This window comes from Astatotilapia calliptera, chromosome 16, assembly GCF_964374335.1.
Source record: "Astatotilapia calliptera chromosome 16, fAstCal68.1, whole genome shotgun sequence".
NCBI classification, from domain to species: Eukaryota; Metazoa; Chordata; class Actinopteri; order Cichliformes; family Cichlidae; genus Astatotilapia; species Astatotilapia calliptera.
Window position 1 is genome coordinate 23,261,479 of NC_137437.1, and position 19,770 is coordinate 23,281,248.

Here is a 19,770-nt window from a genome sequence, read left to right on the forward strand (position 1 = left end):
TTCCACGCTTTAAACGCTGCACGCTCATACTCTCTCCCGCACTCGATATATGATCCATTGTTGATCTGCACACAGCTGTTGTCATGAACGTCGCACTTGCTTACATCACTGTCATGAGACATTCTCGCAAACAAATCACGGTTTTAGTAACGCAGTAACGCAGCGTTCCTACGGGAAAGTAACGGTAATCTAATTACCGTTTTGCAATAGTAATCCCTTACTTTACTCGTTACTTGAAAAAAGTAATCAGATTAACGTGTTACTGCCCATCTCTGCTCACCAATAAGTGAATGAGGTACTGAAGATACAAAAACAAAGAAAATGAAAAGCATCTGGGAATATGATAAACAGAAAGCCAATATAGAGCAATTCCTTATTAAAACTAAAAGAGACAAGAGCACTTAGAGTGTCCAACAACCCCAGAAGGGCAAGGTTTATAGATTTTCACATTTAGTGTGACCTTGACCTGATTTTCAACAAACCCAAATCAGCTCAAGCTGTTTTTGCTCTCTACAATCACACAAAATGACCCAATTACCACGAGTATGTTTTCGCAAATTACATTATATTAAAACGATGCACAGAAATAACACGGGCAGAAAGTAATCAGGTGAAAACATTTATTTGGTCATTTTTTCCTTCTTTTTAATTTTTTTAATGAAAAGTTTCATTCCACCTCCCCGAAACCAATAGTTCATTCTGAATTCTGTTTGCATGGACCGTTATTATTCTACCTTAACCAATCAGAATAGAAAGCTCGGTGTTTCTGGAAATAGATGTTGCTGGGGATTTTTTTCCACCTTAAACTAAGCATTATCCACCTCTGTTGTGTTGTAATGGAGGCAAAAACGTAGCTGACGAAACTGAAAATATCTGCAGTGCACGGCTGCAAGTCATTTGAGGTTAAGTGTTAAAAAACAAATAAATGAGGTTGAATTTAGTCTCTGGAGTGTGAGCATATCACTTTGTCTTTGCCTCACAGTGACAGTTGTAAAATATGGCAAGGTAAATAAAAAATATGTATGAATTAGGCCAAAGAACAATGCCATTTATGCTGCTGGATATTTTACCAGGTGCTGTTTCCTGTTCAAACACATTACAAATGATCAGACCACAGCAGTCCCACAGGATCACATGACACCAGCTGCATGGGTGTACTGTGCCTTAACAACAGTGTTTTTGCACAGCTTTCAGTGTTTTGTGAGTCATTTAGGTTTCATTGACTGTAAAAATGTTTGTATCTAGGGTGAACCAGGCCAGTCGGGGCCGCCAGGAGAAAGAGGGCCTAGAGGAGAACGTGGACCTGATGTAAGCTACAGCCACACAGATAATGAGCTGACCATGCATGCAAGTTTGAGATCCAGGTGCATTGTACTGTGGTGTGTGTGTGTGTGTGTGTGTGTGTGTGTGTGTGTGTGTGTGTGTGTGTGTGTGTGTAGGGGGATCCAGGACCAGCAGGCGATTCTGGGCTCACTGTGAGTAAAATTTTAAAAAGACTGATGTATTTTAATGCAAGAATTCCTTTACTCACTTCAGTGTATTACTTTAATCTGCACACATGTCACTGCAGGAATGTGATGTCATGAGCTACATCAGAGAGACGTGTGGTTGCTGCGGTAAGAAAGTATAAGCACTCAAACACAGCTTCATAAATGTGGTGTTTAAACGCGCTGATGGTCTTCTTGTTGTTTGTCTCTCAGACTGCGAGAAGCACTGTGGAGCTATGGACATCGTGTTTGTAATTGATAGCTCAGAGAGTGTCGGGCTGACAAACTTCACCCTGGAGAAGAACTTTGTTATCAACACCATCAACAGGCTGGGATCTATGGCGCCCGAACCTACATCAACAACAGGTAACGTCAAGCAAGCAATCGTTCTACAGATTTACCCAAAAGAAATTAAAATACACACCAATCTTCAGTAACACTGTGACTCTGCAGAAACAACTACAGACTAAAGTATTTCAAATCGTGCTACATAAAAATGGTTGATTAATATTCATCCTGAGAACACAACACCAAAACAACAGTTTGTTGTTGTTTTTTGAGCAAGTTGCTAAATACCCAACAAGAGAAAATGAATAATATTACAACTGTGATTCATCCAGGGATGTTTTACTTGTTAAGACTACAGAGCCACTTGTCACTTGCTGACATTATAAATTATGATTGGAGTAAAGCCTGCAACCGCCGTGCTGCTGTAAATGCATCGGTGTTACCGAGTAACCCCTAACAGATTTATCTGTGATGCTTTTCCAAAAAGATTTACAGAAATAATAAATGTAAAAGTTTGACTTTTAGACTGATTAAAGATGTGTGTATCTCCTAGGAACAAGAGTTGGAGTTGTACAATACAGTCACAACGGGACCTTTGAGAGCATTCGTCTCGATGACCCAAACATAAACTCCATGACTGCATTCAAAACTGCAGTGAAGAATCTGAGGTGGATTGCTGGGGGCACCTTCACCCCCTCTGCTCTGAAGTACGCCTATGATAACCTCATCAGGGACAGCAAGAGAGCCCGATCCAAAGTGTCCGTCGTCGTGGTCACAGACGGCCGCTTTGACCCCCGAGACGACGACAATCAGCTCACATACCTCTGCAACGACCCCGCTGTGGTGGTGAATGCCATCGGGATAGGGGACATGTTTGACACCAGACACGACAGCGAGACTCTGGTGTCAATCGCATGCAACAAGAAGGATCGGGCTACTGAGATGAGGCGCTACAGCGATTTGGTGGCTGATGAATTCTTAGAAAAGATGGAAACTGTCCTCTGTCCTGGTAAGCCTGTACCAATAATCTCAGCAGCCTGACAGTACTAGTCCTTGTGTGTTTGTCTAACCTATGATTTCTCACCAGATCCAGTCATTAAGTGCCCTGATCTCCCCTGTACAAGTGGTGGGTTTTATTCATAGTTATATGATTGGTTTATGATGAAACGCACTTCAGGAAGTGATTGCTCTTTTTTGTTTCGTTTCAGAACTTGACTCAGCACCTTGTGTTGCGAGGCCTGTGGATTTGGTATTTCTATTGGATGGTTCAGAGCGTCTCGGGGAGAGAAACTTCCTCCTTGTTCGTGAATTTGTTCAGAAGGTTGCAGACAGGCTGGTACTGGCCAGGACCAGGACCGATCGAGAGCGAGCCCGTCTGGCACTGATGGAGTTTGGCAAGGAGTCAGAGAATCGGGTGGCTTTCTCTCTAACACATGACCCTGTCCAGATTGTTAACAATTTAACAGCTTTACAGTATCTAGATTCTTCTTCAAGCGTGGCGCCCGGCATCATACATGCCATCAACAACATCCTGGTTAGAGGAAGCGCCCGGCAAACGAGGCCCAATGCAGAGATTTCATTCGTTTTCATTACAGATGGTGTCACTAACAGCGACAACCTGGACGAAGCGATCAGTGCCATGCGTCGTTACGAGGTGGTCTCCACGGTGATTGCCACAGGAAGTGATGTTGATCAAGAAGTCCTGACAAAGCTGGCTATGGGGGACCAGCACGCCATCTTTAAAGCAGAAAAATTCTCAGATTTTTTAAGGTCCGGTATGTTTGATCGTTTCATCCAGTGGGTGTGTTAGAGAGAGAATGCTCCTGTGAGCCAATACTGGTGCTACAGCTGTTAATCCAGCATTTTTAAGGATAATTAAAATTTATTTCAACCTGATAGTATTTTACATTAATGTGGCTGTTGTGGCTCTATTGAGGAAAGCATCCTACAGTGAAACAAGACTGTGCTCTCTGCAGCTTTATACTGGGTCATAGTGCAGTCCTTGATTTTACCCTCTGAGGATATCTCAGATATCTCTGAGGATATTCTCCATCTTTGAGACCATGCAGAGCCAAGAGCCAACTTCATCCTCCACTTTGTTTAACACCTCACATGTGTACTAAAATTTAAATTAAAACAAAACTTTGACAGGATTTTGTTTTAGCAATTTGTAGAAAATCATCCCAACACTTTCATTTTTGGATGCAGATGCAATTAGCAACAGGTCCACTCCAGGCAGCTAAATTCTAAGCTTATGTCAGAATCAAAAGCAAAAGTTAAAAGACTACATTGTCTGGATAACCTCAGGAGCTCGCACTTGTTTCCTCTTGAAGCTTGTAGAGCTGCAATGGCCAAACTGATTGGGGAATACACAAGGTTGAAATAAACTAGATTTCTTCTTTAACCCATAGACAGTATATAAAAGAAACACAGGCACCCACTATGTTTGAAAAGTGAAGCCATGTGCCATACAACTGAGGGTCTCTAGGTGCTTCCTTGTTCTGTCAGTGGTTAAAGTAATTCATTGGCAGCTGCAGCTCAAGCAGAATTTATGGTCCCGCAACGGTGGTGCGTTCACTGTCCGGTAGCAATCCAAGGATGGCCTGTCTGCCTGTTGCCAGATGGAGGCAGTGTGCAAAATATGTGGTACAGCAGTCTGTGGGTCACTCTAGCTTGTGCTGCTGTTGGTACATCAGACAGCCGTGGAGAAGAGCAACTTTATAACATACAAAGAGCTGAAGTGAAAATTAGTGTTTAAAAACAATGAAAAGTGTCCAATGTCTGTGCTTTTCATGTTGTATTCTTCCGCTAGCAGTCCCTGCTCTATTCTGGCCCTCTTGTCAATGAATCAACATTCGGCACACGCTTGCATCATCTGCTTCTAGACACGTGCAGTCAGAATGTTGGGAGGCCTGCACCGGAGTGTGTCTGGGGTGGGTGGACACATTTACAGGACCATAAATTACACTTTGCCTTGTGTAACTCAATTTAAGTGGGACTAGATTTTTTTTAATATACACTATATTACCAAAAGTATTCACTCACCCATCCAAATCATTGCATTCAGGTGTTTCAATCACTTCCATGGCCACAGGTGTATAATATCAAGCACCTCCATATGCAGACTGTTTCTGCAAACTTTTATGAAAGAAAACTCTCAGGACATCAGTGAATTTCAGTGTGGTACCGTGATAGGATGTCACCTGTGCAACAAATCCAGTTATGAAATTTCCTCGCTACTAAATATTTCATAGTCAACTGTTAGTCGTATTATAGCAAAGTGATGACAGGGACCGAGCCATGAAGTGGTAGGCTACATAAAGTCACAGAGCAGGATTAACAGCTGCTGAGGGTCATAGCATGCAGAGGTCACAAACTTCCTGCAGAGTCAATTGCTAAAGACTTCATGTAACCTTCAGATTAGCCCAACAACAGTCTACAGAGAGCTTCATGAAGAAGGTTTCCAAGCACAACACAAAGTGTCAGGGTTGTTTTTCAGGAGTGGGGCTTTGCCCCTTACCCTTTTAATGCCTCAACACAAAACACAAGGTATTTTGGACAATTTCATGCTCCCAATGTTGTAGAAACAGTTTAGGGAACACCTGTTCGCAGTGCACAAAGTAAGGTTCATAAAGACATGGATAAGCGCGTTTGGTGTGGAAAAACTCGTGAGCTGTGGGCCAAACCTTCTCGTCCAACATCAGTGCCTGACCTCACAAATGTGCTTCTAGAAGAATGGTCGAAACTTCACATAAACACACTCCTAAACCTTCCCAGAAGAGTTGAAGTTGTTACAGGTGCCCAGGGTAGGCTGACAATAATAAACCATTAAGAATGGGATGTCACTCAAGTTCATATGCATGTGAAGGTAGACGAGTGAATACCTTTGGTATATAGTGTATATGGATAAGTGGGACAAAACCTTTTCCATTTTGAACCATTGTCAGCATACTCACGGCCCTAATTAAATTGGCATTCCCACCTCAGAAAAAGGGTTTTTTCTCCAAGAGTTTCTCACATGTTTCACCCTTTTTTCCAAATATGGTCACTTCTGGCTCCAAAGTGCTAAAGTCAAGGATTCAACATGGTGATCCACAAACCAAAGGTTGGCATTATGGTGGCAACGTTCTCTTTTTTTTTTTTATACAGTCTATGCTTTAAACACAAAACTGGTTTAGTTTGCTATGCACTGTATAATTTGCAAATGATGTCACAGCATTGTGCTTTGCTACATCTTGTCAGAAGATTGATCAGTATTTTCATACACAAAAATATAATGCAAGTCATGCGCTCTTAATCAACCATAAGGCTTTTAATGATTTTTCATAATAAACTGTCAGTTTGTTGGGCACTGCATTTCTGTCTTCTGTAAAGTCTATAAGGGTTTCTTTATTTTTCAGTGCATACTGTAGCCATAATTACTACATAAGTACCACCTTAAGACTCACAAGAACTGCAGTAATTTTTAAAATCTCAAACAGAACACAGAAAGCCTTTGCCTGAAGTATGCGGAATATTTTTTGTAATTTCTAAAGTGAAGTACTTTTAGACAGCATGTGTAAACCACAGTTGATCCATTAAGTGCAGAGTTACAAAGTATGGCAGGACTCCAAGTGGGAGTGAAGGAACAATGGACGGCTGAACTGGTTTGGTCTGGCTGGACTGAGAGCGTGCATTCTTTTAATTTCTCTGGAGTCCACCGCAAACACTCCTCTTCCATCTTTTTTTCTCTTTACATCATATCCAGCTGCACAGAGAGGAAAAAAAAAACATGCAACCTCTAAGAGTTTATATCTGAGAGCTCAACACATCACACACGCCCCATGTAGATACACAGGAAATGGTTTTAACACCATTCGAGTCACAACAGTTACATAAACACGTATTTAAATAAAAATAAAGAAATGTCAGAAATAAAAACTGCACGCTTACCAAGTCATCAACATCTCCAGTATCTTCAACTGGTGCAGGAGCTGCCTCCTCTTTCTTCTCCTCAGCAACCAGAAACTGAGAAAAAAAAAAAACCCAGTTTCAGTCAAAGAAAGAGACTAAAGATCATCTCAAATTCATACGTGTACCAAATTCAAATTAAAGTCACCTGATTAGCTTCGGCTTTGGAGACCGAGCTTCCTTCCACCTCATCCTTGCTGATCAGCGTTAAACCATCTGTTGATCAAACTCAATGTTAGATACAAACTGCCTGAATTTGAGGCAAAACTTTTTTTTCTCCCCGCAAAAAAATAAAATGAAAAAATCACTATTTTCATCAGAATATTTTAGGTTTGCAATGTTTCTTTAAACAATTTTCCTAGTTTTTATGAATTAACAGTTTAGGAATTGCAATTATTTAAATATACAGGCCCTCGATTCTAAAACTAACTCAAAAAAAATCAAAACTACCTGGTTTACTAACATAATTTTAAATATAAGGATTGTTTTCAATACTGAAAATCCTTTAAAGCCAATAGATTGAAGTCTAGAAGCTTTGGACATCACTAAATGTTATATTTCCTCCCTTGAGATGATCTGCTACACCTTCACCTCAACAACCTTCAGTTGCTGCTTTTTTGTTGGTCTGTCTGGTTTCAGTTTTGTATTTAATAACGAAAATCTGCTTTAATGAGTGACTGACATGGTGACTGATGTGGCCATTGTAGACTTATCCCATTTCTTTCCCTTGGGAAACTTGGGTTGCTTTTGCAGTTTGCTTTTTTTGCAATTTGCTCTTCAATCAGTTTTCAGCATTTGACAGGATCTGAGCAGAGATAATGAACTGATCACTCTGTTTCTATCAGCAATCGCATCCTCAATCAACAAGTGACCACCGGCATAAGACTGCCTCCACTATGTTTGACAGATGATGTGGTATGACCTGTCCCTCGTTGTGGTACAAATTAATCTTGTTTTCATCTGTCCAAAGAACTCTGCAGGCACTGTTAGGTGCTTCCTGACAAAGTCTAATTTGGCCATCCTCTTCTTGAGCATAAGAAGACAAAACCAAGTTGTAAACCCTCCGTTTTTCCATTCATGAAGGCATCTCTTGATTGGACCTACTTCCTTCTGAGTGTTCTTGACTTGGTTAGATATTGCGAAGTTGGGAGAAACACCACAGCTCTAATTAAAATGGCGTATCATACCTTGAACGAGCAGTTCCCAGAACACCTCTAGTCCTCTGTTTGGGATGCTTCCTTTCAGGGACTGAAGGTAGCTATTGTAGTGTTCAGCATTTCCCAGCTGAGTACGAAAGATAAAACATTTAAATTCCGTTTAACAGTCTTGAAAAAACTCTAATCTACATACAGACACATAAGCAAATAATTGTGTGTTCAAGAAAAGAAACAGAGTCATAATCTTATTAAGGCTCATAATCCTAAAAACGCCAAACCAACAGCAAACACCGCATCATCATTCGCTCCTCCAAAGGAAGAGCAATGTGAATGTTTATTTACCTTAACGGATTGCTCTCTGAAAGCCTGGATACAGGTGATGCTTTTCATGTAGTACTGTGTGTTCTTGTTGCTTAGCAACTGCTCTATCCTGTGAGTCAGCTGCTGGCAGACTGGAAGGACATAAGGGTCACCGCAACCAAACAAAGAGATAAACATAATTACAGGGGCTGTACATGAGTGATTACGGTTTATAGTACAGGCAGGAAAAAAATAAATAAATCAATAAATAAATTCTGGAGCTCACCTTCTCCGAACGGAAGAATTTTCTGTTTGATCAAAGCGCGGAAGTCTCGAGCTGGGTCAACACTTCCCACCTGGTTAGGGAATGAAATGGAAGTTTTAAAACGTGTCAGTTAAAAAAATTGATGATTATCCAGAACAGATAATAGTTATCTCCATCAAGGACACTGCGTGATGTCCTGCTGCTTGTTTGTTGACGAGAATATCTGAATAACTTCTGTCATATCCATCCATGTGGATCCAGGTGTTTTCAGGATACTTCACCACTCCACGAGAGGGCAAAATTGAACATTTTGTGCATTTTATATGTTCAGAAATACAGTTTAACTGTTAAGCCACTATCTTGATGCTGTTATCATGTGATCAAGAAGATCCAAAGACTTAATTCATCCATGCTGTAGAAGAAATTTTCAGCCTCTCTTATAATAGAGATCAACTGGATCCTGGATAAAAGAGGCCCTGTAGCCTTTACACAATCTGCTGGAACAATGTGTTGGAAATATATTCATGTGACAACTTTATCTTAAACTAATTTTCCTCCCTATAATGGTTCAGTGAGCTTTATCATCAAAATGCCCATCCACCAACAGAAAATACTGCCACATCTCAAAAGACAGCATGTTTTTTGGAAGGATGGAAGAAGAGCCATTTAAGTACCTGATAGGACAGACAAACAGGAAGGACCGAGCTTGCATAAAAGCAAGCATGAAAGGGACGAAGTGCACCAGCGGGAGGGACATACGGTGGACAAAGTGGAGCAGGTGTGACTTAATTTCTGTTATTTGTCTCCTCTTTTCGTTCCTTTGTATGTAGATTGAAAAAATATTCATAGGGGAGGAGGCTAGCTGCAGCACAACCACAGCGGGCCCATCTCCTAGGATTATTAAGTCGTCCAGCCCTCCCCCTGATTCTCACCGAGGTAACAGAGCCTTCAGCAATGTCGGCCAAGTTATACTCCTCTGCTTCATCTTCTTTTACTTTCTTTGCCTCGGACTCCTCTGACCTTCAAATGAAAAATGGCAGCTTGTTAATATCTTGAAAGTCAATCCTGCTTTTTTTGTTGTTGTTTTAACATTTTTATAACCAGTAAATGTAAATGAATCTTGCAACAGACTACTGTGAAATGAAACAGCATAAATCATATAATCCTTTCCAATATGCATTATTGTCCATGACGCACCACGTCACAGAAGCTAAACTTACTCTTTGCCAAAAATCTGAGCACTAGTTTTAAGCTTCTTTTTCTTCTCCACTTCAGTGAGAGGAAATTTCCTCTTCAGCACGTCAAGTGGATCCTGGCAGCGTTCTGTAATAACCTCAGGACGATCAAGAGCAGCTTTCAGCCATGGCTCTATCGGAGGAAGAGGGGTACCGGGGCTTACTGCCCGATGGTGCAGACACTAAAATGATGGTAGGAGAGGTGAGCCAAACAGAGACTGAGCAGGAAGCAATTCTGGCTAAATAATAGTCAATTACTAGCTTGTTGAGCTGTAGTCAGACAGATGAAAGCTTTTTCGTCTAAGCTGAAATAACACTCCACATCTTCTTCAAAAAAAGTTGCAATCTGCCTCTACTCAGAAGTAAAAGGAGACCACACTAAATCTCTTTATTGCAATCTGGACTGCAGTACCTGGAAGTGCCTCTGGAAGGCAGGGTTGGGAATGCGATGGGGCTTGAACAAGTCTCTTTGTTCTCCGTTTTCATCTTCTTCTACCAACATCATGGAGTCAATCAAAGAGTCCACAGCAGACAGCTGAGCATCTACAGCAATCACACGACAATGACGGCTCATTCAAGGTTACATCTTAATCTCATTTACACTATACAGTGCAAGTCGAATGAAGTCGATATCATAGAACTGTGGGGCCACAGTTATTAGACCAGCAATTCTGAATCTGTGCCAATATAAACCATGACTTTTTTCAGATGTTTGTGTACAGTGATTTATGCTTATGCACTAAAACGTTGGCTTGAACTGAAAGAACACTTTATCTCTTCTGCAGAAACATTAAGCCTGCACACTGAGGCTGTTTTTCAGTGATATTAGAGACATCTTGCTTTCAAAATAGACAAAAGTTCATCATTTCTGTTTTTACCGATACATAATATTTAAAGCAGAGTAATTTGCAAAACTTCAAATGTACTTGCAGAGTAAGACGATCTTGGCAAAACTCACAGCCAAAAAAGTATAATTAAACAGCAGATTCACTCGACCTTTAAATATAATTTTTTTTTTGGAGGGGGGGGGGGGACACATGGTTGTTCAGTAGGGAAACTTAAGACTAGCGAATATTTTTGACAGTGAAGGCCTTCTCACAAGCAACTTTGTCGACCCCATCAAAATCAGTTTAACCAAAAGGCATTTCCAGTTGAAACTGGCCGACATATCCTCAGCATAACCATGTATAATATCCACAAAACTTAAAAAGAGGTTATACATACACAATACGGTAATATTATGTTGAAGCTCACTCCGCGAGGCTCCTGACTATGGTAGCCGTAATGCTCCGACAATCCATCAACCAGTGCGGCTTCGTAGCTTAGCAAAGTCGTACTAAAACATTTGACAGATTTTCGAGCGCCGTGTACCACATAAAATCGTTTCGAGGTCAGTAAACACAACCAGAATTCATACATAAGGCACACGGGATTATAAGGGGCACTGTCGATTTTCAGAAAAATCAAAGGATTGATTTTAAGTGTGCCGTATTTTCCAAAAAACACGGTGATAACGACGGCCCGCTAGCATGCTCTACCAAAAATAGTGCTTTGTTCTGTATCTGACAGACGAAAGCTAAACCAGTTCCACACCACTGAAGTTGCAGCATTTTCACAAACCAATTCTGGTTCATCTGTTTCATTCAACGATCCACTTTCGCTCTTCTCATTCTCCGTCGCCGGCACGCTTTTTCCTCCATGTGCGTATGAAAACAAAGGCACTGCGCATGCGCGTTTTACCCATATTCTATTGCGATATTTCATTTTCTTATCATTGCCCAACATTATACCGGTATTACCGTGAACGGTATGATATGGCCCAGCCCTATCCCTTAAAATAGAGAAACGTTACCTGATGGAGTAAACTTTTTGTTTTCAAGAGAAGGAAACGTGAACTGCCTGAGGTCTTCCATGAACGGCAGCTGGATGTACATCAGGCACTACAAAGGGTGAGAGAAGCATCGTTAGCCCTGTGCTAATAGCCACAAATGTAGTGAATATATACATAAAGGAAAGCGGCTCTTCACCTCAGAGTCCTGCTTGATACAGGGGAACGCTGCGCCCACCTGAGGGTTGCTGATGCGGTTAAAAGCGTAACGTACAATAGCCACCATCTGGAGTTCATTCAGCGCGCGGATAAGAGCCGACAGAGCCACTCCTGCGTGCTGCTCACGCAGCACAAAGTTGACAATACATGTCAGTATCAACATGTATTCAACAGCCGTGTAGCATTTATCTCCATTCTTACCTCATCATCCCTCGCAGCAAAGATTTTGATGATTTGAGAACCCATAAACTGATTACGACGTATCTGAAAGAACAGAAACAAAAACAGCCTCAGCCTTAGACAATAAAGCTACTTTCAGTTTTACTCACTCGGGGTTGCCAAAGCACTGCATGTTTGCATTTTTCCCTGGATGCCCCTCCTGTTGCAACCCCAAATTGATCTGTGTCTTCACAGAAAAGTAAACTACCGTGCTCTGTTTGGTGAATCCCAGCACAGCGAAGCACTTCCCATCGTGCTTGTACTTCATCTGTTCTTGATCGACCTTGGAGAAGGGAACAATGTCACTTCCATAACGAAAACCTGGGAGCAGAAAAAAGTGAACTTAAATGATCACCTGAGCTCAGAGTCCGTCTGTCAGTAAGCACAACCAGAATTCATACATAATGCACACCAGATTATAAGGTGCACTGTCAATTTTTGAGAAATTTAAAGGATTTTAAGTGCGCCTTATAGTGCGGAAAGTACGGTAGTGGGAAAACGCAAAACTAAACTCTGTTTGAAATGGTCCTCCATACCTTGGATGATGTCGTCCTTTTGCACCTCTGTCTCATTGTCATCGTCCAGGCAGTAAACCGTTTCTCTCTTGACATCATCTTTCTGGTGAGATTGAGCATCAACTGTAATCCACATTTTCTTCAGCTTCTCATCGGTCACCTGGAGGACGCGACAAGCAACATTTCTAGGTCACAAAACACCTCACATGGAGAACATTTACATGACCGTTACTGGTGAGATAGAAATCAGAAGTTACTCATTACCAGAAAATTACATGAATACACTGCATCTTCTCAAAGCAGTGTAATAAGCATAACACAGCAAAAGGGAATTAACAAAATAAGTTTTAAGCAGTGATTTAAAAACAGTCAGTGATTCTTCAAACCCCGTAAAACCTTCTCCAACCTGTACATAAATATTACATCATCTGTTTTTTAATAGTTATTCAACTGTATTCTAAGCACCAGGTATCTGTTAGAATTTTTTGAGTTTACTTAACTAAAATTAAATGAGGCTAACATATCATTTGTGTGATTGTTGTTTTGTTTTTGTTTTTTTGGGGGGGGGGGGGTTTCGGGCATGTTATGTTTAACTGTCAAAGGCTTGTTAGAAACTATGAAACACATCATGCAGACTTCTGGATGTTAGAAGAAAACTAATAGGCTACTGCTCATGAATGACAGTAAAGGCAGGAAGGTGTCCTTTAAAACTAAACATGTATAACATTTATATAAGAGCTGGGCGATAGAACGATAACGATATGTATCGCGATATAACTTTTACTCGATAGAGAAATTAAGCTATCGCGATAGACCTCGCCGCTCTTGTCCTCTTAAAAAAAAAAAAAAAAAAAAAAGGTCAGCCGATCCAAATTCAGTAGCGCAGAGCTGAACCAATCACAGCCGCAGCGTCACGTCGCGTGACTTGTTACGTACAGCACAAGTGCCAAGCCGCACGTGTGTTTGTTTGGGGGCAGCCAGCGGGTAATGGAGGAAATGAGTGTGCCGACTAGAAAAATCAACCGAGCGTGACCGAAGAGAAAACAGATGATGGTTCCAACGCCGGAGAGATTGTCAAACGGAAGAGCCATAGAAGTTCCGTAGTGTGAAGGTATTTCGGCTATTTCAAGTCTGACAAAAAACAGAGTAGCGTGCACTGTAAATTGTGCCGAAAGCAAGTCTGGAAATACAATAAACTGGTGCATGCGTCACACTGTGCGCCACGTTATTGTTTCGGTGAAATGAATTTCTACAATACTGTTAATTCTACTCTCTGCAGTGTTTAAATGCTTACATATACACACAGTTACTGTCCCTCCACACATACGACTCGGTTCTGCTTCTGTGCCCCAGCTTTGTTTACTTTTTCCCACCGAGGCTTCTAGTCTTCTGATTGGCCAGTATTTCTGCACTGTTAGGAATCTAGCGCCACCTGCTGCTTTGGCATGTTCATAGCAGCGTTTTCCTTCATTTCTGCCTTTATGTGTGGATGGGATTATTTTTTAAAACGAAAACGGAAAATCTCCGTTTTCAAAAATACCCGTGTACGTGTGGACGTAGCCTCAGTCTCTGACTGGAAGCGCTAATTCGTCATTCGGCTTTTGTCAGACTAAAGCTCAGCTATACAACAAGGAGAGATTGAGAATTTCCTTTTAGTTCTCAGTTTATTTGATATTGACAAAAGTTAGTCAGTTTTGTCTGTTCTTCTGTAAAACAAACTAAGATTTATTTTTAGAATTAATATTTTGTTTCTAAGTGGAATTGACAATTTAGTCTGTTTCGTTTGTTCTATTTTGAAACGTAAACGCTTTAGCGGCTGCCTTTTGTGTAGTTTGCAATATTTGCCTTTATTTATCTGAAAAAGTCTCATGTTCCTTAAGTACATCTACCCTGTTGAACTTATTATGGGAAATAAATATTTAAATAAAAACAAGCTGCTGATTATTTCACATTTTACTTGTGAGCAACGGCACATTTAAATCTTACAAATATAGTTATTTGGCTTATATCGTGATAGATATCGTTATCGCCTGAAATGAAAAAAACATATCGTGATATGAAAAAATCTCATATCGCCCAGCTCTAATTTATATCATCGTTTATAATATAGCACGTGTATTTCAGTAATAGCCGATTTATTTTAGTGTAGTGGTGGACAGTCACACAGCTTATGTGGGCGTTATCTGTGATACTCCTTAACTATAATTTATCCACGCTAACTTCAGTTAACCATTCAGACAGTTCTTTTGAAATGAAAAACATAAACACTCATGTCACCGGTAGGTTTCCGCTGTGCCAGCTGTTTAAATTACTGCTGCTTATGCAGTAACCATGGTAACCACGGAATCTGAGCGGCTGGATCGACGGAGGTCAGACAAAAATTTTACATGTATGATCTTAAAACAGGACACAGCCACTATACATGCTGGCCTCATATCAAATGTGAACGTAGACTGAGTCTATGTTTGACGTTTGTTTTATATCTAATCTTCCTCTCAAACATTTAAACAGCAGCGAGTCTGCAGCTGAGGGAATATAAACTCAAACTGTCGGAACAAGTTTGATCATTTCTTGCGTGTATTAATTTGGTGATTTATTAAATGTACAAATGTTATTCTAATCTGCAGCTGAGTCTCTTACGCTGATGAAAATGCAGATACCACAGATCGCCTGTTCGACCAATCACATTCATTCCACTTTGATCTGCGACAAACTGACACGCTCATCTCTGTTACAGTGTTGCATTAAACTGCTATATTTTTGTGTTCTTTATACTGTAGATTTTCACGTCTCTGGAATAGTTGGCAATAATCATATTGTAAAATCATATTGATATGACCCGTGAATTATTCCTAGATGACCGTTAGATTAGTTTGATGCTTAAACTCTGGTTAACTCAGAGAGCTGAAGATATTGTGGATATGCTGACCTCGCTCCGTGGTGTACAGGGCAGTTACTACATGACGGAAACACCAACATTATTTCTTTTAATAAAGTTTATGCGTTTATACACAGGTCACGCTGATTATTACACAAAAACCCAAAGATCAGATGTTAATCGGATTTATTTGCTCTCTCTCCTCCTTAAACATGTTTTTAATGTTAGTTATAATTCAGAACTGGCGACTGAAACAGGTATGACACATACGAACATCAAGAAATAAAAAACAGATAAATATAACCTCCGTAAATGAAGTCAGTGTACAGCGGGGATTATGGCAGCTGCGCTTTGTCGGCAGTAATAACAGCTCGATTGCTTGCAAGGCGAGCGGGTCCCACGCTCTGCCTTGAGACTGGGCTGGGCAGACATTTCCAAAAGCCAAAGCAATGCTTTTGACTCAATCAGCGTTAACTCCGCCCCCACGGTTTGATGGGTGAGGTTGACAGATAAATTATTTAATGGTGAGAACTGAAGGAGTCAATAGTGCCTAAATGAATTAATTAAATACACCATTAAATAATTATTTAAATGTGGCAATGATTAATTAAAATATGAAATAATTAAATTAATTAAATGTGTCAAAAATATTTATTTAATTAATTCTTTCCCATTTTAATTAATTACTTACAATTTTAATTAATTATTGCCACATTTAATTAATTATTTAATGGTTTATTTAATTAATTCATTATGGCAGTCCTGGCATTCCATAGCTCCAATGTCCTGATGGTAAAAGCATGGCTAACACCAGAGTGCTCAAAAAGACCCCACATTAGGATCTACAACTAAAAGCTGGCTTACATCAACCTATCTGATGTGTAACTTGGAGATAGCCCTAGACATGCTTTAAAAAAAAAAGTTTAAAATACACAGTCAACTTACTGCTTTGTAGCCAACGATTCGGATGGAGAGAGAGCTGCCTATGGTCAGCTGACAGGGCCAGGCCACGGGTCGCCTCTCCACCCGCTTGAACATGCACAGCTCCTCGATCGCATTCCTACAAGATTAAAACACATGGAAGGAGATAAACTTGATCATAAATTAAAAACACTTCCACTGTTTGCCTGAGTTCAAGTCCAGTGAAATAGATCACAGATTCTATCCTGGTTCTCAAAGATAAACAACACTCTGAAAATCTAAGGAAGGAATGTTCCTTTTCCCAACATTAGAAACAGAGCAGACATTGGTGACTCAATACTGAAAGTATTTCGCGATGCTTGGTACCAAAAATGATTCAATTAAGGGTGCCATCTCTAGAATGTATTTTTTTTTAAAGACTTCCACTACATGATACATTGCAGGAAAATGGGAATGAGAGGGCAATTTTTTAAGTATTGGGCAAGAACTGGCTGAATGTTTGTAAATGATCACATACGGCAAGAACAGAAATGTTTAATTTGATATTTCTCGCACTGAAACTGAAAGCGCATTTCGCAGGTGGAGATACTAAATGTTGAAGGTAATGTTGTTTTTCCACTTTATTTTTAGAAAAATGTTAATTTTTGGGGGGAGTTTTCCAGAAATCTTGATAACTGCTTTTAAAAAAAGCATTCACAAGACTTTGGTTACTTCCTGCACCCCCTTCACAGAGATCCTCTTGATTGATACAGTATGATAACATTTTCTCTCCATCTTATAGATGCAATTTTTTCTACTTTCCCCTCCCTTACAGTCTGATTGGCAAGCTCCTCATTACTCTGTGTGCACACTCACCTGGCAAAAACAAGTAATCTAAGACACCAAAAATCAAGTTCATCCTAATTTACAAAGAACATTAATCCATTCCAGAGAACAAAAGTGTAACAGAAAGTCCACTAACCTGAAGGTGTGAATTTCATCCAGGCCGTCCTCCACATCCAGGCTCAGCATCATCTCTTTCACCAATTCCTTGTTTTTCTTCTGCTCCCTGGACAGACCTTTGCCTGTCCCCGGGTGACCGGGATCTCTTCTCTCTGAATCCCCTTGACCCTCCTTATCCTCTTCCACAGGGAAAGGCAAACTGGACATCCAAAGATTACAGTTACATCAAGAAAAAAACTAAAAGATTGATAAAAGTAACCAAATATCATGAAATCTGCTTCAATCAGCTTTACAATTCAGTTTGATAAGCCTCTCCTGCACTCTGCATTTTTACCAGTTATCATCAAAATATTGATTATCACATAGAAATATTAATATTTTCATCATCTTAAGTATCATATAAAGTAATAAAACATTGTGAATGTTTATGTTTGAACCTTACAAGAACTGCACGGTGATGCCAGACTGAGTGAGGTTCTTGATGATAACCTCCAGGCTTTCTTCGTTGGTCTGGGTGTTGAGGTCAGTCAGCAGGGCAATGTTGAGACAATCATACTTTTTCCCCCTTAGAAAGGTACCATTAAAAGTGTACTGAATACAGGTTTTATTTTTCAGTGAAGTGCATGAATTATTTATGAAATACAAGAGAGTTTCTTACTTTGTTTCAGTATGAAGAAGATCCATGCAAACTACAAGGGCATCCAGCCCTGTTACAGAGCAGTTAAGGAGGCTCAGAGAAAATGTAAGCACTTTATCAATTTGCACAAAAATCTTATCCCACAGACTTCAATAAAGGGTCAGTCTTCATCTCACTAGTGCCATATATATTAGTGTTCATAAAAAACACTAAAAGAAAAATAAAGACAGGATCCAAGTTCTAATCAAAGTTATCCATGTTCCCATGGAATAAAAAAAAAGGAGGAGGACTGGATAACTGTAAAATCATGTACAGTACTGTGCAATACTCCTTCATTTCTTTATATTTTCATTCCAAGCAGCCAGACTTTATTGTATTTTTTTAAGAGTGGGCTTGGGTTATAGTTCTCCAGGATTTCTGAAGGTCTGTCACAGATTTTATTTGGACATGTTAAGAAGAATCTTATTTGGGGGGGGATTGTTTGTATGGCTACTTAACACTGACCTGTGAAACATTCAAACATGGATAAAGGCCCACATTCTAAGAAGCGCTTTGATAGTCCTTCAAGAAGCCTGGAGAACAATTCCTGAAAGAAATTACAAGAAAGCTGCCTATAAGAGTTAAAGCTGTGATAAAGTCATATTTGGTGGTCATACCAAATATTGACTTTCAAGCTTCAAATTTTCTATAAATCTCGGCACTTATTTTAAATCAAATCAAATCACTTTTATTGTCACATCACATGTGGAGGTACACTGGTACAGTACATGCGAGTGAAATTCTTGTGTGCAAGCTTCAATACCATAAGAACAAGCAAAATATAAGAATGGCTAAATCTGAGAGTTTTTTTTAAAGGCAAATATAATGAAATGATGGGCAATTCAAGACTTTTAGTACAGTGCTCTGCCTGCAGAGTTAGGTTTCTACATGGTATTAATGAAACGTGTTCGGGAGAAAGGATACAGTCACCCTGCTGACTCTCTGGTTGGACCTGATTTTCAATCTCTATCAGTAGTTCACAATCAGGGATCATAAGGTGTCGATGTACTCTGATGTTCTGGTACTGGCCATCCTGGCTCAGAGGGTTGTCTGTGGAGTCTGTGCCAAACAGGACCAAAGCCAGCTCAATCTTCGTCTCTGAAAAAACCTGACAGAGGAAGGGGAAAGCATGTTGGGAGGGTGCTAAAATCAGCCTCATTAGGGTGCTTTGTTTTATAAATGTGCAGTTGTACCTGGCGCTGGACAAACTTCTGGATGACTTTTTTGGCAAGTTCAAAGGAAGACTCTTCCCCGGGTGCAGAGTTGGACATGGTAAGCCCCACATCCATGCACAGCACCACAGCTGTCTGCAGAGGACATACTTATTTAATTTACGACACTTAGAGGTGCCAAAAACACAAAATTACTTCTCAAATGCTGCGTTAAGGTCGTGCTTTCTCATGCAGATAAGATAAAACGAGTATGCGAGCCTTGTATGCACTGAATGAGGAGCGTGACCGTTTCAGGCTGGACATGTCTCAACACGCCGCTGACGCTAAACGTCTCAAAAGTTCAAAGAAACATAAAAACAAAATGTTCCTAACGAATAAAAGCTGCACATTTAATATCGTGAATAGTATCTAACAAGCATGTATAAGTCCGTGACTTATCTCTTTAACAATTGAAGATAAAACAACTTACTTTTGAGCCTGCCATTTTTTCTTCTTTTCCCTCCACCAAAGCAAAGACTGTGTCACTTTGTTATGGATCCGGAAAGAAACAATGAACTAGGAACCATAACAAAGTTTCTATTTACGATGAGACTTCTTCCGTAGACCTTATGAATTTATTATTGATTGTTGTTCACCTTAAATTACAATGTTATGTCAAGACCACTTTTGTGGTAGTAAGACTGAAGAGGCGGTCCGATAAAAGCTAAAATGAAATGTA

General features: G+C 40.1%; 2 protein-coding genes and 1 long non-coding RNA gene across 4 annotated transcripts in view; 2 read left to right on the top strand and 1 right to left on the bottom strand.

The window, feature by feature from the left end:
• Positions 1-6,131, top strand: part of LOC113007686 (collagen alpha-2(VI) chain-like) — a 22,249-nt gene extending 16,118 nt beyond the window's left edge. For both annotated transcript variants that reach the window (XM_026144505.2, XM_026144507.2), the window contains 7 exons: positions 1,246-1,308; positions 1,440-1,475; positions 1,571-1,616; positions 1,701-1,853; positions 2,329-2,784; positions 2,863-2,901; positions 2,984-6,131. In XM_026144505.2, coding sequence (XP_026000290.2) covers positions 1,246-1,308; positions 1,440-1,475; positions 1,571-1,616; positions 1,701-1,853; positions 2,329-2,784; positions 2,863-2,901; positions 2,984-3,585 — 1,395 coding nt within the window. In that variant the 3' untranslated portion in view covers positions 3,586-6,131. The remainder of the gene's footprint in view (positions 1-1,245; positions 1,309-1,439; positions 1,476-1,570; positions 1,617-1,700; positions 1,854-2,328; positions 2,785-2,862; positions 2,902-2,983) is intronic.
• LOC113007687 (X-ray repair complementing 5) lies at positions 6,062-19,762 on the bottom strand. Its single transcript, XM_026144509.2, has 21 exons — positions 19,522-19,762; positions 19,074-19,187; positions 18,805-18,988; positions 17,863-17,911; positions 17,647-17,769; positions 17,224-17,403; positions 16,287-16,401; positions 12,485-12,623; positions 12,157-12,269; positions 11,931-11,993; positions 11,710-11,847; positions 11,535-11,622; positions 10,095-10,225; positions 9,668-9,864; positions 9,380-9,467; positions 8,469-8,538; positions 8,225-8,334; positions 7,913-8,009; positions 6,874-6,941; positions 6,708-6,782; positions 6,062-6,522 (listed from the first exon to the last, which is right to left on the bottom strand). The coding sequence occupies exons 1-21, from the start codon at positions 19,534-19,536 to the stop codon at positions 6,508-6,510; spliced, it is 2,172 nt and encodes a 723-aa protein (XP_026000294.2). The 5' UTR covers positions 19,537-19,762; the 3' UTR covers positions 6,062-6,507.
• The window catches only part of LOC145421099 (uncharacterized), a 65,595-nt gene continuing 58,441 nt past the window's right edge, over positions 12,617-19,770 (top strand). The window contains exon 1 of the long non-coding RNA XR_013902390.1: positions 12,617-13,574. This is a non-coding gene — a long non-coding RNA (uncharacterized LOC145421099). The remainder of the gene's footprint in view (positions 13,575-19,770) is intronic.

Bases quoted from the DNA above. Each gene is read 5' to 3' on its own strand.
- LOC113007687 (XM_026144509.2), bottom strand. The intron at 17,912-18,804 runs GTATCCTTTCTC...GCTCTGTAACAG, and splicing joins AGAGAGTCAGCAGGGTGACT to GGCTGGATGCCCTTGTAGTT. The intron at 6,783-6,873 runs GTGACTTTAATT...TTTTTTTCTCAG, and splicing joins CCAAAGCCGAAGCTAATCAG to TTTCTGGTTGCTGAGGAGAA.